We start from the raw sequence: 17,148 nt of genomic DNA, 5'->3' as shown, positions 1-17,148 counted from the left end.
TGATCCTAGAGAATCCATCTGTATATTGCCCAGTGTATGCCAGAACAGACCTGTGCATGTACTTAGCATTTTGTGCATTCAGTACAAAAATGATTAATATTATGTACCTCATTATCAAGTCTCAAGAAACTTCCAGTAACCTGGAACAAAATATCTTGCTCTCCAAACAGCTTTAATAAACCCAAGGAGATTTTGACCTCACATTTTACTTCATTTGGAGGCAACACATTCAGATATGGTAACCTCTAGAACACACACTGCCACTGTAATGAAACAAATGGATTTTCTCCATTGAAAGCTATCCTTAGTGGCAGTTCTCCATTGTGACAGGTTTCAGAGTAACAGCCGTGTTAGTCTGTATTCGCAAAAAGAAAAGGAGTACTTGTGGCACCTTAGAGACTAACCAATTTATTTGAGCATAAGCTTTCGTGAGCTACAGCTCACTTCATCGGATACTTGGTTAGTCTCTAAGGTGCCACAAGTACTCCTTTTCTTTTAGTTCTCCACTGTGACTCTCACCTCTGTTAATACAAGTTAGGCAAGAGCATCAAGGCTAGAATTAGGCCCCAGAGTGCCCATTGTTCCAGATGTCTCTTCTTTTTTATTTGCAAATATTATAAACGTATCTTGTCTATATTTAAGTGCCCTCTATCACTCTGCTCTAAAATGCATTATAGTTACACCATAGTGTTTCAAAGTTTGTGCTTCACAGCAGTAAGTTTCCATGTATATTTTCATCTGCAAAAAATCACAATGTCAAACTCATATGGGTCTGAATCTCAGTTTCCTCATTCTTGTGCTCCCCATATTCTGGGACCACGCAGGGGTTGGCCTGTCCCCCTGTACACATTAAAGCAGCCTTGGAGCTGCTCCAACTTGCACTTTGTTTCCCACAGCCTTCTCCAGGAGGCGATGGGTCCGGGGCTGATGCAGAGGCATTATGACAGCTCTACATCAAGGAGTGAGGCCCTCTCTACAAGTGGATTTGTAATGGGTCTTTTCCACTCACTTTAAACTCATGCCAAAGCAGCACAAAAGAGATTTTACTACAAATTAGCATCAGACCCTATATGTTGAAGAAAGTTAGTAAAATCATGTTGTTAGTGATTTGATTCCATTCCTATGACTATACTGACCTCTAGTGACTACAGTTCTGATTAGACTTTTTCACAGGCAAATCCATTTGTATTTTTCTTAATTTTTATTTTTTTAAATCAAATATTTATATGCTGTAAAATTTGTACTAATGATCACCTCCACTGGGAGCTCACTGCCTTAAATCCCTATACTAACGTATCACCAAAGTTTCCAGTACAATTTTGTTCAAACTTTAAAGACCAGCTGTATAAGGCAACAAATTTGTGTTGGTCCTTTGGGTGTCCAATAAAGAGAGATTTTGATGTATTACTTATATATACAGCTTATTTCATGTTACAATGCTGTTTATACCCCTGGAGTTTATACCCCTGGAGTTATTGCTCGGAAATGTAGGGTCTCAGGAAGGAGTTTTTACAGGTTTTTATAAAACACAGGCGATGGCATTTTTTAGACTACTAACTATTTCAGGTGCCTAAAATGCCTAACCTATTTTATTAATAATATAATTCTGCTTTGAGAAATATGATCTGGAAAACAATGCAAAGTATGGGCCTGTTTGTGTGAAGTGCTGATTCTCCTCAATTCCCACTGAAGTGCTTAATGGGATACTGAAGACAAAGCCAATCAGCTATAAGAGGGTTAAGTAATACAGTAGGAGAGGCTCTGGTGATTTGGAAATAACAATACCAGACATTGTTCCATTTTTGTTTGTTTGTTTGCTTGTTTTTTAATGAATCCTAAGACTATTTTCCAGCTGTGACAAAGACCTTAGCTAGGGATCTGATCCTGCAAAGTGCTGAATACTCTCAATTCCGACTGACTTTAGTGGTAGTTAAAGGCACTTAGCACCTCACCAGAAGTGTTCAGTACCTAAATATCAAGCTCTATATTTATTCTTTAAAGATTGTGTTTTTGTCACTAACTGAGACTTAACATGGTAATGAACATGGGGATCATGTTTGTAACGTCTTCCTTTAGGTTAACATTTACCAAGGGGCTTGTACACACTAGCACTTACTTTGGTATAACTTAAGTCACTCAGAGGTGTGGAAAAGTCACCCCTCTGAGCGACGTACGTTACACTGACCTAAGCGCCAGTGTGGACAGTGCTACGTCGGTGGGAGAAGTTCTCCTGCCGACATAACTACTGCCGCTCGGGGAGGTGGAGTAATGATGCCGATGGGAGAGCTCTCTCCCATCAGTATAGACTGTCCGCACTAGCAGCGCTACGGCGGCGCAGCTACATCAGTACAGCTGCGCCGCCGTAGCAATTCTAGAGTAGACTAGCCCCAAGTAATTACAGATTGAGTTTTATAGTTGAGAACATTTTAAAAACCCTAGTTCTCAGTTAGGCTATGTCTACACTACAAGTGCTACAGCAGCACCGTTGCTCTAGCGCTGTAGTGCGGACACTTACTGCAGAGACAGGAGGCGTTTTTTCATCGCTGTAGTAAAATCTCCTTTCCAAGAGGCAGTAGCTAGATCAATGGAAGAATCTGTCCATCGAGCCAGCTGCGTCTAAATAGGAGTTAGGATGACTTAACTATGTTGCACTGGGAATGAAAGTTTTTCACAACCCTGAATAATGTAGCTAAATTGAACTAACTTTTAGGTGCATATCAGGCTGTAGTAAAAATAAAATAGATTTTGGAATGCAAAGGGCATTAAGGGCCTGATCCAAACCTCACTGATGTAAATAAGAGAGTAAGAGCATTTCAGAGATATGTTTCAGAGTGGTAGCCGTGTTAGTCTGTATCAGCAAAAACAACGAGGAGTCCTCATGGCCACAAGGACTCCTCGTTGTTTTTCAGAGATATGTGGATCACAGTGGAGCCAAAACTGGGAATTAGGGACCTAAACCCAAAATTTAGAGGCCTAAACCAGGGGTTTAGGTGCTTAAGAACCTTTGTGGATCCCACCCTAAGTCCCCTAGTTTGAAGTTGTTCACAGACCCTATCATACAGATCAAGACTGTCTTTGCCTGTTTATCAAGACTGTCTATCTTACAGATCAAGACTGTCTCTGAACTGCTGCTCTGCTTCACTAAATCCAGCTAGCCACATCCATTCTCATTATTAAGTATGTCCTACAGCATTTGGGGAAACAAAATGGAAGGAGGCTGCATTCAAGGATCTTTTCTCTGTAGAGATCAAAGATCTGGTTTAGAATCAATCTGTACTTTACAGCCAGGATCACAGTTAAAAATGACTTGAATAGTCCAACTTTCAAACTAGGTTAAACTTCAACACTATACTGAATAGACTGCAGACCTCATAAATATACAAGCAGTATGTACGTTTTTTTTAATTTGCATTTTTATCAGTTTTGAAATCATACAGTGTACACTTCCTGCATCTTATTTTTAGAAATTGCATTTTATCATCTTTGGATCTCCAGTGTGAAGCATGTGATAATCTCATTTCTTGAATTTGCATTTTTATCATTTTTTATTGTAAATTGTATGATGGATTGTACTTCACTCCTTTATTTTCTCAAAGTCTCTTTCTTTCTCTTTTTCACTTGCTTCCATTTCTTCTTGGATCTGTAGCCAAAATACACAGCATATTTTTGTATAATTTATTGTTATAAATCTCCATGTCCTTTTAAAGACTTATTAAGCGTTGGAGCATTTAGCACTTATAACAGTTTATTACAATAAAGAGAAAATATTCACTCAATATAACTGACGCATTTTCAAAATGCCACACAGATTTTTTTCTCCAACATCTTTGCAAATAGATCTTTTAAGCACTGTCTGAATGCGTGTGTGTGCGAGCGCATTAAAAATGCATATCACACATAGAATTTATGCAATAACATTCGGGAAAATGTGGGCAGCTTTGTAAATGGGAAAACCTGAAGGGCAGAGATTATTTAGTAATTACAGTCAGACCACCACTGAAGCCTGATCCTTCACTGGAAACATTGATTCACTCAGGGACATCATTTCCAGCATTTAAGAGCAATTCAGTTCACCATGTCTGTGGTTGTTCGCAGACTATTTAAAAGATATCTTCTGAAACTAGCAATCTTGAGGACCACATAAGACTGTATGCCACAGAGGAAGAAGAACCTGCCCTGCATCACCTAGCAATTTCCATGGCTGGGGACCATGGGAGGATCACAGAGATTCCACAAGCTCCAGCGCTGTATTGCCACTTTTGGATTGGGAAGGGCTCCGGGTCCAATATAGACACTGTAGTGAAGATGTATGGACTTAGGTTTCAGTTCAGCAAGGTACTTGAGCATATGCCTAATTTTAAGCCTAAACAGCCACACAACTTACGTGCTTAAGCAGTTAGGCACGTGCTTAAATATCTTGGCGAACAGAAGTCTTAGAAAGCAAAGGGAGGGTGAGGAAGGGTGCCGATTGTGATGACAACCTGCCATGGATTGTCAGAGGGGACTGAGACATCCTGCATTCAGTGCATCAGCTCTACTGCTTGAGCTACAGGACTTAGTCCCCTAGCTTGCAGCTTTGCATTCTCATTAAGGTCTTCTTTGGAGAAACCACTAAAGGGGGATAAAGACCCACACTGTAGTAATGTGGATTGCATAACCATAGTACTTTGTCCAGCACTGCAAGCCAACAGCTACTCCATACAGTAACAACAGCATAGTAGCTCCTGACTTTAGAGGAAGTCATGTATCTTGCCAAAAGTGGGAAACCATGAGATACTGGGTAAAAGGACGTGGTCTCAAAACAAAAGGGCAGACAACTCTCTCGGATTTTTCAGCTCCCCTTAGAAAACAGTCATCTTAAGGTAGGTGCCTAGGTAAAAGCTTCTTCCAGATTCTAGCTGGAGAGAGAATTAAAACAGATGTGTCATCTTTACTATATTACCTTGCACTGAAAGTAATGCTGTCAAATAAGTACCTGAATGGATTTTTTCAGATTTAGAGTATGCTTTTGTATGTGGGCTTCTTTTTCTCCACGCTGGTGAATTATAGGATGCTGCAGTCCATTTGTCTGTAAAGAAATATAATTCTTGATTTACATTTTCACTTACAATTACAGTAAACTGCTTCTTATTCTGCTATTCATGTTACAAAAATATTAGCTATAATATCAACTGACACAACAAAAGCCATCTCCAAAATATAAAATAATTTAAACTTTAAACAGAGACTGAGGGCTTGTCTACACAGTGCCTTGGTTCACACTAGCTGGCATATAAATTCTAAAGTGCACCAGCACGTTGTGCAGTAACTGGCTTCGGTGGCCCCTGTTGGCATGCACTAAAAATTCCCAATAGCACGTTATATTAATACCATTTCAAACAGTACTACATTAATATGCACTAGGGAACTTTTGGTGTGTGCCAGCTGGACTGGACATGGAGGTGGATTTGTGCTGCACCCTCTAAAGATGGGAGAACTACTGCTCAAGAGAATGTTGTCTGACTTTAATTGGCAACTTCCACAGAAGTGCATGAAAATTTTCATTTTTATCTGTAAATATTGCAATGAGACCTGCTTATTACAATTATATTGGGTCAAACTCTGCTCTTGGTTTTTCACAGACTCCAAGGCAGAAGGGAACATTGTGATCATCTAGTCTGACCTCCAGTGTAACACAGGCTATGAAACTTCCTCAAAACAATTCCTAGAGCAGATTGTTTAGAAAAAAATCCAATCTTAAAATTGTCCATGATGAAGAATCCACCATGACCCTGGGTAAACTGTTCCAATGGTTAACTACTCTCACTGTTTCTAGGTGATGGAGAAGCCACCATGATGCTTGGTAAGTTGTTCCAGGGGTTATTTACTTTCACTGTTAAAAATTAATGCTGTATTTCCAGTCTTAATTTGTCCAGCTGGTGTGACGGGGCAAGGCCAGATGGCTATGGAAAAGTAGTGGGAGATAGATATATTAGCTCCAGGCTAAACAAATCCCTGGTACCAGGATAAGTGAAATGGCAGCTGCTCCAGGTCAATTAAGACACCTGGGGCCAATTAAGAACTTTCCAGAAGGCAGGGAGAAGGCTAGGTTGATTGGGACACCTGAAGCCAATCAGGGGCTGGCTGAAACTAGTTAAAAGCCTCCCAGTTAGTCAGGTGGGTGTGCATGTCAGGAGCTGTGGGAGGAAGTTGTGCTGTTGGAGAGGCTGAGTAGTACACACCATATCAGGCACAAGCAAGGAGGCCCTGAGGTAAGGGTGAAGTGGAGCTTGAGGAAGTGAGGGCTGCTGTGGGGGAAGTAGCCCAGGGAATTGTACACGTTATGTTTCTAAAAGATCAGCTACCATAGCTGATACTATTAGGGTCCCTGGGCTGGAGCCCTGAGTAGCGGGTGGGCCCGGGCTCCCCCTCTTTGCCCCCTGATTAATCACTGAGACTGGGAGACAACAGAGACTGTGCAAGGAAGGATAACTTCTCCTCATCTCCCTCGCTGGCTTATGATGAAAATGGCTCAGTAGACTGTGACCCTTGTCTCTAGAGAGAGAAGGGTTACATGGAGGGTCACAGTGAGCCTCTGAGGCTAGTGAAATCAGCCAGGAAATGCGGGACCCACGGAGGCAAGGACAGAGCTTTGTCACACTGGTTATACTAATCTGGTGGAGTTGCACTGGCATAACTGAGGTACTTGACCAATTATATGGACGATCTTCTAGGCAAGGAATCCTGTGTAATCAGGAGCTCACCTGTAGATGGATTCGGCTTGGATTCTTTGGTAACACTGACATTACTGTAGGTCATGTTTGTTGATCTTCCAGGTTCTGGAGAATTCAAGGAAATGCTTCTCCCAATGGCTCTTTGAGATGGAACATAAGAAGTATTTTCAGCATCTTTGCTTTGATCATTTTGTTGGCAATTTGCTTTACCTTTTGGATTCGAAGCATGCATTGCTGCAAAGGGGAAAAACAATATTATGCTAAATTTGATAGATGCTATTCAATGTTTGACATACTATGTCAGAGAGGAGGGCACACAGAGTATGTCTACACCATGTTTTGGAGCGAGCCTCCCAACCCCAAGGGGGGTCCACTAGCATTCTAAAAACAGCTGTGGAGACAGTGCTTTGAAGTTCCAGCTTGGGCTGGAGCTTGGGCTCTGATGCCTAGCGAGGGGGGTGAGCTTCTACAGACAGGGAATTATTAACTTAAAACAAATTAACCAAATGATTTCTCAAAATACCTTTGCCTGCAAACATGCTGAATGAGTTTTTTGGTTCTTCAGAAATCCATTTCTTTTTCTTCACTCCTTTAAAGTGACGCTTCTTTACAGGCTCAGTGTGGCTCATTGCTAAGGGAGAAAAATAAAACAAATTTATTTTTTGAAAAAACACATTATTTAGTAAAATTGCCTCATTAAAGTAGTAGAGTGTTGAATTAAAACAAGAATAACTTCCTCACATTTTACATACACTCTCTGTTGGATACAGACCTTTCTTTTATGTGCTAAAAAACTGATACTGAAAACAGTAATTATAGTAAGAATATCAATAAATATCATCCCTAAGAGTAAAATCATAATGGTGCCAAAAGTTTCTATTAGAAAAAAAAGTTCTCAAAATTTGGGCATCAAACCTCAAGCTTATTTTAGGAAACTAGGTGTTACTAGAGTACGTAACAGATATTTCTGGCCCAAATTCTGGCTCAAAAGGTGTCCATATATGCAAGCCAAAAAATCTGAGACAATACAACATATATTTTACGGAGGGCAGATATTTGCTGTAATCCACACATATGTTCCCTGACTATAACCCATGGATTTTATGTAAGCTTGTTTGAACAGGAGGTCCTTTACAAAAGTGAGTGTGTTAGACTCACAGCAGAATTTTATGCATGTTGACCCAAAACACAGCATAGCAACTATGGAATGAGCTATTGTGCAACATATAACTGACCCTCATATGTCCTTGGCCTTGTCAGTCAGCTGGTCTAGATGAGACACTGGTAATTATGATGCTTAACATATGAAAGAAAAGTCTTCCCTCTGTGCTTACATCAAGAGTAAGGAGATTGAGTAAGGGAAGGGCAGAATCTCACATCCTGCATTGCATGGCAGCTATCAAACTCTATGACCCTATGTCCCCTGCTCCACTACAGGAATCCAAGGCTTTGTCTGCTTTCACATCCAGCTGATCAGCATAAGCACTACCTTTTGCTCCTATCAGTTCAGGCCAAAATATAGGAGAAATTCTTTACTTCCACTTCAATGTATGTAGACAGTTTCATTACTTTTTAACCTACTTGTGATTTATAACCAGAATTTGTCGTCTTATCTTTTACTTCAACAACAGAAGAATAATATGCAAGAAATGATTTGCCAACAATAATCATATACGTAAAAAAAAGTATATTCAGATAAGGAAATTTTGTGTTCTTCCAAACATATTCTGGAATCCTGTAGTGCAAATTATGGTCCCAATTTAGCAAGGTACTTTACCATGTGACTAATCTGAAATATGAGAGTAGTTCTTAGGTAGATTTAATCATGTGCTCAAGTGCTTAGCTGCATCAGGGCCTTACATTGGTATTCATTAGGGTCCTGATTCTCTGAGATGCTATGCACCCTCAATTGTCATCGACTTTCACTGGAATTGAGAGTGATCACCTGCTCCCAGGATTAGATCTTTGGGCTTTAGGAAGATAAAGATAATTAGCAAGCTGATACTGTTTATATTGAAGTCATTGGGAGCAAGATTGCCCTAACCCAATAAAAGTGCTTTCATCATTTAGTATGATGAAAGAAACCACACTGTTGATGGGACTTCACCAATTCACTTAAAGTGTGTGGAATATAACAGATGTCATTTAGGTCCTGCCTCAAGTGTCCAGTGAAATTACAAAGAAAGCAAAAAATGTTTTCCAAAATTATGAAACGCAAAAATAATGATTCATACCTTTCATATCTGAACGTCTGGACGTAATTAATTCTTTTTCTCCAGTTAATGTTTCACTTTGCTTCCCTCCAACAAATATACTCCTTTGTGGTATATAACAATCACCTCCTGCAAAAAATTATGATGCATCATCAAATTATAAATAGAGACATGGTATGTTCTCATTTTAAGATGAACTTGATTGTACTGTGTTTAAAATGCAGAATCCAACCTTTTCACTTTATTCTTTTTCATTTAATTTGTGTTAGTTTTTGGTTAGATTCATATAGAATAGTAAGAACATAAACATGAAAAACAAATAGAAAGCAGTTATGTAAAAATGTGTATATAAAAGTCAGATAAATGAAAAATATATTTAATATTCTTTTAATTCATACCTCTCAATATGAATGTACATTTCCATAATTAATTCTCTCTCTGAATTAACTCTTGATTAACCAAATACAAAGCACCAGGACAACAGGCAATAAGATATTAAACATAAAAACAAACACATACATTGCTTATAATACATATAGGGCTCAGGAAAGTGATACAATTTATAAAATGCTACCAAAAACCCTATTATTTCTGCTATTACTTACATTTGATATGATCAATGATTTTTTTTTGCAAGAAAAATGCAGTAAAACTAATCTATCTGGACTTCAGTAAAGCATTTGACACAGTACCACATGGGAAATTATTAAACTGGAGAGGATGGGGTTTCAAAAGAAAAGGAGATAACCAATGATAGGTAAATATAAATGCGTGTGGTATCCAAGTTCATTCTTAATGACTGAAATCCGGATCCTCTACTGAGATCTCTAAGCAGACGCCTATGAAAATGGGCAGAAGGATTTGCCCACATGGAACAGCTTGCAGGATTGGGGCCTTAGTACTTTCCCATGTGACTGCCAAAAACAAGTCAGTTCAGCTTTACCAAAGATATTCTCTCAAACATAGCAATTTCTGAAAGTTTAGTATACCCCTGTTATATCTGACTGTCATGCTCGTTTATGTTGAAGCTGTGTGAGCTTCTTTGCAGCCAGAGTAAGAAAACAAATCTAAGAAACAATTTTTTTTTCCAAGATTAAATTAAAATCCAATTGAGTGGAGTCACCAAACTGAAAATATTTTTTTCACTATGTTACTGAGATGGGTGGAATCCAAATACAACAGTAATATTTTTTATTATTATTAACAGCATTGAAAGAAAAAGACTTTACAGAAAATACAGAAATAAATTCCATGAAAGGTATATTTGGAAATTATTTTATCTACCAAAGGATATTAGATAATGAGAACACATATTTTAAAGTTTCAGAGTGGTAGCCGTGTTAGTCTGTATCAGCAAAAACCACGAGGAGTCCTTGTGGCACCTTAGAGACTAACAAATTTATTTGGGCATAAGCTTTCATGGGCTAGAACCCACTTCATAAGATGCATGGAATGGAAAATACAGGAGCAGGTATGAATACATGAAAAGATGGGAGTTGCCTTACCAAGTGTGAGGTCAGTCTAACAAGACAATTCAATTAACAGCAGGATACCAAGGGAGGAAAAATAACTTGTGTGTGGTAATGAGAGTGGCCCATTTCAAACAGTTGACAAGAAGGTGTAACAGTAGGGGGAAATTAGTATGGGTGAAATTAGGTTTAGGTTTTGTAATGACTCAACCCTCCCAGTGGGTTCTAGCCCACGAAAGCTCACGCCCAAATAAATTTGTTAGTCTCTAAGGTTCCACAAGGACTCCTCGATATTTTAAAGTAATTACCTCCATTTTCAAAGGCACCAGGATCAGTCCTGGTGTTACCATCTAATGATGCTGTTACCTCTCCTTGTCTTTCTGTGATATTAAACTTTGTTGGAACTGTAACACCATCACCTAGAAAGGAAGCAGAGGGATTTTTTGGCTTAGTTATGTGGAGTCAGTGCATTTGTGGTAGATAAATGAGCTTGGGAGAGTAAAGGAAGTTACGGATAGCACTTTGCAACATGGACATTTTTTGCACACTGATTTTATGAATAGATACATCTGCGAGCATTTCTGAATTATGAGCAAAACTTGCATGAATGCTTAAAGGCTTAATAGAATTAAATCTCACAGTATAAAGTTGAGAGTAAACCCCTATCTCTGACAGAGGTTTTCAAAAAATACAATGTACTAAAACTTTTGAATTGTTTTGGTGAGTAAACATGTTTATTGCACATATATCAAACATATTTAATTGTACTGCCAATGGTTAGCCACTTCACTTCAGCATAATTAATTTAATTCTACTTGTATTATTTCTTTCTGTAAACAATGACAGATCATGAGCACATTTTTATTCGTCAGCAGATCTGATCAAAATTCAGACTGACGAAAGGAAGCATCCTCACAGAATGCAACTGCTCCAGTCTCCTGGCAAATCCACAGAGTTCATATTCCACAAACACTCCACAGCCAAGTCCAGGGAGGTGGGATCCTATGGTGGGGAATGTGGGCAGTATGTTTTAATAAATTCCCTGACTTTTGTCTTGCACATATCATACCTGGTCTTAACAGGAAAGATCTGCCTAAGGCTTCTGGGGCCTCAGTGGGCATTTCTACACTGCCTCTGGGAGCAATCCCAGTCCTGGTCCACAGACATGTGGTAGATGGGCTCGCGTTAGAGCTTTAAAAATAGCTGTGTAGACATGGTAACTAATGCTGGAGCTTGGGCTCTGAAGCGCTGTCTACACAGCTATTTTTAGAATGCTAGCACAAGCCCCCACTAACACAAGTCTGTGGACTCAGGCTGGGAGGCTTACTCCCAGATGCAGTGTAGACATACCCAGTGAGGTTAGATTAAGGGTCCAAGTTAGTGCTGCTTTTGCTAATGAATATCATAAAAGTGAACAGAACCTGACTGCGTCCCAAGAAGTACAGTGAGACGTGATATTCATAACTGACTGCTTTGTGCCATTATAAACCTTCCTTTTTGAAGATAATGTCACTCTCCTCCCATACCATTCTCCATGACTTAATCATTGGTTTAGAGTACATTTCCGCTAACCTCTCCTTAAATGTTCCCCTTTCCACTTTTATTAGACATCTGGGTGCCCTGTAATGTAACTAATGCACATGAAATACACATTACACGATTCCTGTGAAGTGCCACCACACGCAGGCTATAGGAGGGCTGCAAAGAGGTTAACATTATAGCTACTCAGTTCACATGATTAATGTTTATGAATATAATCTATGGTATTTCTAAGGGCCTATCACTGTGATATCTAAGCCCTTGAATACCCATTAGAAATACCACCTCAAAAGTACTTTAATGGAAATACCTCTACTCCCAAGACAGAATTCAGAGGATATTGTGCAGAGAAACTATTTTTCTCTCTCTTCACTCCTATTAAAAAGGTTAAATTGGTAAAAACCAGAGGTCCAAAAATATCATACTTTTACCAGCCAATATTATCTCAGATTATCTCTATCTGAACCAAAATAATATAGGTTTCAGAGTAGCAGCTGTGTTAGTCTGTATCCGCAAAAAGAAAAGGAGTACTTGTGGCACCTTAGAGACTAACAAATTTATTTGAGCATAAGCTTTCGTGAGCTACAGCTCACTTCATCGGATGAAGTGAGCTGTAGCTCACGAAAGCTTATGCTCAAATAAAATTGTTAGTCTCTAAGGTGCCACAAGTACTCCTGTTCTTTTTGCAAAATAATATACTCTCTTTCACTTTGCAGTTCTTCATTATTGTTCACTATCTTCCTGCTTCAATCTTCTTTACATGTAATTGTAGATCCAGATGGTTATCCATGAAGTTTTCCATTATGATGTAAACAACTTTATGGCAATGATAAATGTGCTACTCTCACTTATATACTAACATCTCACTTCTTTCTCAAACACTTTAATGACCAACACACTAATTACACTAACGTCTAGGAATGTTCAGAGCATAAATTACTCTGTTAAGAAGCAGCAATACTATCACCTATTATAATAATAAAAGCTGACATTGATTTTTGCAGGCATACCACCTGGCTAACGGGAAAAAAGAAAAACTCTAAAATCTTGAGTGGGACAAATGTTCATTAATTCATGTCCCTTGGAGCTCAGATGTGTGGTAGCAGGCCCAATAAAAAAAGAGACTGTAACCTTATTTCAAAAGATACTAGAAAACAAATTGTAGCAGAGATGCATGCCATGGAATTCAGGAAAGTATCAGATGTTAACCTTGGCTCTACTCAATTGACCTGGCCTTATTCCATCATGCTGTAGTCAATGCAGGTGTCACATCCTCATCACCATGTCTATGCTGTTTCCATTTAATTAAAAAAGTCACAAAAATATTTCTATTGATTTTATTTTGTATAATTCTTTTTTTCTAAATTTGCAAAACCTAATATTTGGATCTAAACTACCTGATAGTGTCTTGCTGTGTAATTACATATATATAAACATTATTCTTAAAGTGAAAAGCATTGCCACTCAAGTACTTACCTTCTTGTAAGTCTCTGCCAGTTTCCATGGGTTTCAATAGCTCATTATTCAGTGTTGAAGACATGATTTTTGCTGACTGGTTCTCCTGAGGAGTCTGAATTCTGTAATATTCTCCTACTCATGCCCCCCAAAAGAAACAAAAAATGTCTTTACTCACTGATTATATTAATATTTTTTAAATTATCAATAATTAGATATTTACCAGATTTATAACACATCTCCTTTATGGCTTTTTCTTCCTCAATGTCTGCCGGAGTTTTTGTCAATAAATAAGAGGCATCTATAGGAAATATTTTTAAAAGAGAGAACTATACCTGAGTACAGACACTTCAGGATTTGTTAATACACTATTCATAAATATAAACAATTTCATTATAAAATGAAGGAACTTCCCCCTGCCCCCCTTTCCTGTTGCTAGTTTATCCAAGCCCTCTGCTTTCTGGGCAGAAAAACTATTGCTTACTGACAGATATTTTCATGACCAATATTGTCTTAGTTACAATGAAAGTCAAAAGGTTGACCATTATTGATGTTTATTTTAGATGGTGATTAAATTAAAAATAATTCAAAAGCCTTTCTTCAGTCCTCTCAAAACAACCATACAATCACACATAAAAGGAAGTGATCCTGACTGGGCAAATAAATACTTGAGCTGAATGACCTATTCTCTGATAAGCTATCTGGGGATGCACTGAGCATATTTTGCACATTCATAAGACACTTGGCTAACTCTTTGTCTACATAAGGAAGCTGCACAGATAATAATTAACAATTTGTTTTTTAACCGATTTAGTCAATTCAGTGCAAACCCATGTTTGGACACTCTTATTTCAGTTTAAGAGTGACTTAGTTCAGTAGCTCAACCAAAATAAGACTGTCTACATAGGGGTGAGAAACTGATTTAAAATAAAGTGGTGGAACTTTCTTATGTAGACAAGCCCTGTGGCTATGACCCTGGCCCTAGGTTGAATAGTTGTACGCAAGCAAATGCAAGCATCCTCTTCAAAAAGGTAAGTACACACTAAAGGCATGGCTACACTTGCAAATGTAGAGCGCTTTGAGTTAAACCAGCCTTCGTAGAGCGCAGTAGGGAAAGTGCTGCAGTCTGTCTACACTGACAGCTTCAAGTGCATTGGCGTGGCCACATTTGTGGCACTTGCAGCGGCTTTGGGAGTGGTGCATTATGGGCAGCTATCCCAGCATGCAAGTGGCTGCAACGTGCTTTTCAAATGGGGAGGTGGGGGATGGGGTGGAGTGTGACAGGGAGTGTGTTGTGTGTATGTGGGGGGAGAGAGAGTGGCTTTTTGGGGAGCTGAGAGCATGTCAGCATACTGTCTTGTAAGTTCAGACAGCAGCAGACCCCCCTCCACTCCCCCTCCTCCCTCACACACAGCATTGCACAGTAATGGTTGCTTTGTCTCGGAGGAGATAAGCAGCTGGCTGTCAGAAATGGAGCTTTCAATGGGCATTTCTGCATTCCTACAGCTGATTCCAAACAATGACAAGAGTGGCCACTTGACTTAAGGGGATTATGGGATGTTTCCGGAGGCTGATTAGAGCGCAGTAAAGCAACATCTCGTTCAAAGTGGCGCTGCGGTGCTCCAGCTGGGGTGCAGCAAACGTTATTCCACTCGCCGAGGTGGAGTACCAGCAGCACTGTAGCCGCAGAGTCAGAGTGCTCTACTGCCTTGCCAGTGAGGACGGGTAGTGAGCTAGTGCGCCCGGGGCTTCTTTATTGCGCTGTAACTTGCAAGTGAGCCAAGCCCTGAGACAGCAACTAATTCAAAAGCAGCAGACTCAGGGAGTAAAGTGAGAAAGGGTATGCAATTTACACAGAATTTCTTTTACAGAAACGGATGTAGAGTAAAATCCCTGTCCAGATGGGCAGTTCCTATCTCTTCAAGCAAATATTGCCATTACCACTCAAAGAATTAATCCAGTTCAACTTTAAATGGGGGAAATACAGCCCACACACCTCATTTTCTCTCCTTAAATGTCCCTGTTATAGACCTTTAAAATCAATTTGGCACAAAAAGATGGCAAAGGCAAGAATAGAAGCAAGTCAAATGAATTAGTTCAAGAGGAAGCTGCACACATCTTTAGAAGCTGGACTGCCCAAGGGCACAGTCACAAACTAGACTTTTGGGTTAGATATTTTGAGCGATAGCATGGATTGTATTTACTAGAATGATAAAGAATTATGAGCTTCATATTTCCCCCCAGTTCCTTGATTCCTGATCCAGGGAACAGATGGCCAGGATCCCCTGGGGGACTAACATGAAGGGGAAGGGAGTCCAGGAGAGCTGGCTGTATTTCAAGGAATCCCTGTTGAGGTTACAGGGACAAACCATCCCGATGAGTCGAAAGAATAGTAAATATGGCAGGTGACCAGCTTGGCTTAATGGTGAAATCCTAGCGGATCTTAAACATAAAAAAGAAGCTTACAAGAAGTGGAAGGTTGGACATATGACCAGGGAAGAGTATAAAAATATTGCTCGGGCATGTAGGAAAGATATCAGGAGGGCCAAATCGCACCTGGAGCTGCAGCTAGCAAGAGATGTCAAGAGTAACAAGAAGGGTTTCTTCAAGAAACAAGAAGCCAAGGAAAGTGTGGGCCCCTTACTGAATGAGGGAGGCAACCTAGTGACAGAGGATGTGGAAAAAGCTAATGTACTCAATGCTTTTTTTGCCTCTGTTTTCACTAACAAGGTCAGCTCCCAGACTGCTGCGCTGGGCATCACAAAATGGGGAAGAGATGGCCAGCCCTCTGTGGAGATAGAGGTGGTTAGGGACTATTTAGAAAAGCTGGACGTGCACAAGTCCATGGGGCCGGACGAGTTGCATCCGAGAGTGCTGAAGGAATTGGCTGCTGTGATTGCAGAGCCCTTGGCCATTATCTTTGAAAACTCGTGGCGAACGGGGGAAGTCCCGGATGACTGGAAAAAGGCTAATGTAGTGCCAATCTTTAAAAAAGGGAAGAAGGAGGATCCTGGGAACTACAGGCCAGTCAGCCTCACCTCAGTCCCTGGAAAAATCATGGAGCAGGTCCTCAAAGAATCAATCCTGAAGCACTTACATGAGAGGAAAGTGATCAGGAACAGTCAGCATGGATTCACCAAGGGAAGGTCATGCCTGACTAATCTAATCGCCTTTTATGATGAGATTACTGGTTCTGTGGATGAAGGGAAAGCAGTGGATGTATTGTTTCTTGACTTTAGCAAAGCTTTTGACACGGTCTCCCACAGTATTCTTGTCAGCAAGTTAAGGAAGTATGGGCTGGATGAATGCACTATAAGGTGGGTAGAAAGCTGGCTAGATTGTCGGGCTCAACGGGTAGTGATCAATGGCTCCATGTCTAGTTGGCAGCCGGTGTCAAGTGGAGTGCCCCAGGGGTCGGTCCTGGGGCCGGTTTTGTTCAATATCTTCATAAATGATCTGGAGGATGGTGTGGATTGCACACTCAGCAAATTTGCGGATGATACTAAACTGGGAGGAGTGGTAGATATGCTGGAGGGGAGGGATAGGATACAGAAGGACCTAGACAAATTGGAGGTTTGGGCCAAAAGAAATCTGATGAGGTTCAATAAGGATAAGTGCAGGGTCCTGCACTTAGGATGGAAGAATCCAATGCACCGCTACAGACTAGGGACCGAATGGCTAGGCAGCAGTTCTGCGGAAAAGGACCTAGGGGTGACAGTGGACGAGAAGCTGGATATGAGTCAGCAGTGTGCCCTTGTT

General features: G+C 40.0%; 1 protein-coding gene across 4 annotated transcripts in view; it reads right to left on the bottom strand.

The window, feature by feature from the left end:
* Nucleotides 1–2,899: 2,899 nt before the first annotated feature.
* C1H12orf50 (chromosome 1 C12orf50 homolog) overlaps nucleotides 2,900–17,148 on the bottom strand; it is a 30,410-nt gene continuing 16,161 nt past the window's right edge. For 3 of the 4 annotated variants that reach the window (XM_043546542.1, XM_043546545.1, XM_043546552.1), the window contains 7 exons: nucleotides 13,613–13,690; nucleotides 13,411–13,524; nucleotides 10,704–10,814; nucleotides 8,948–9,055; nucleotides 7,237–7,344; nucleotides 6,744–6,947; nucleotides 3,649–5,068 (listed from right to left, as the gene is read on the bottom strand). In XM_043546542.1, coding sequence (XP_043402477.1) covers nucleotides 4,911–5,068; nucleotides 6,744–6,947; nucleotides 7,237–7,344; nucleotides 8,948–9,055; nucleotides 10,704–10,814; nucleotides 13,411–13,524; nucleotides 13,613–13,690 — 881 coding nt within the window. In that variant the 3' untranslated portion in view covers nucleotides 3,649–4,910. The other variant, XM_037885555.2, reaches the window with a different exon arrangement.

The sequence above is a fragment of the Chelonia mydas genome, chromosome 1, assembly GCF_015237465.2.
Source record: "Chelonia mydas isolate rCheMyd1 chromosome 1, rCheMyd1.pri.v2, whole genome shotgun sequence".
NCBI lineage: Eukaryota > Metazoa > Chordata > Testudines > Cheloniidae > Chelonia > Chelonia mydas.
This window is presented reverse-complemented; position numbering and strand designations above follow the sequence as displayed.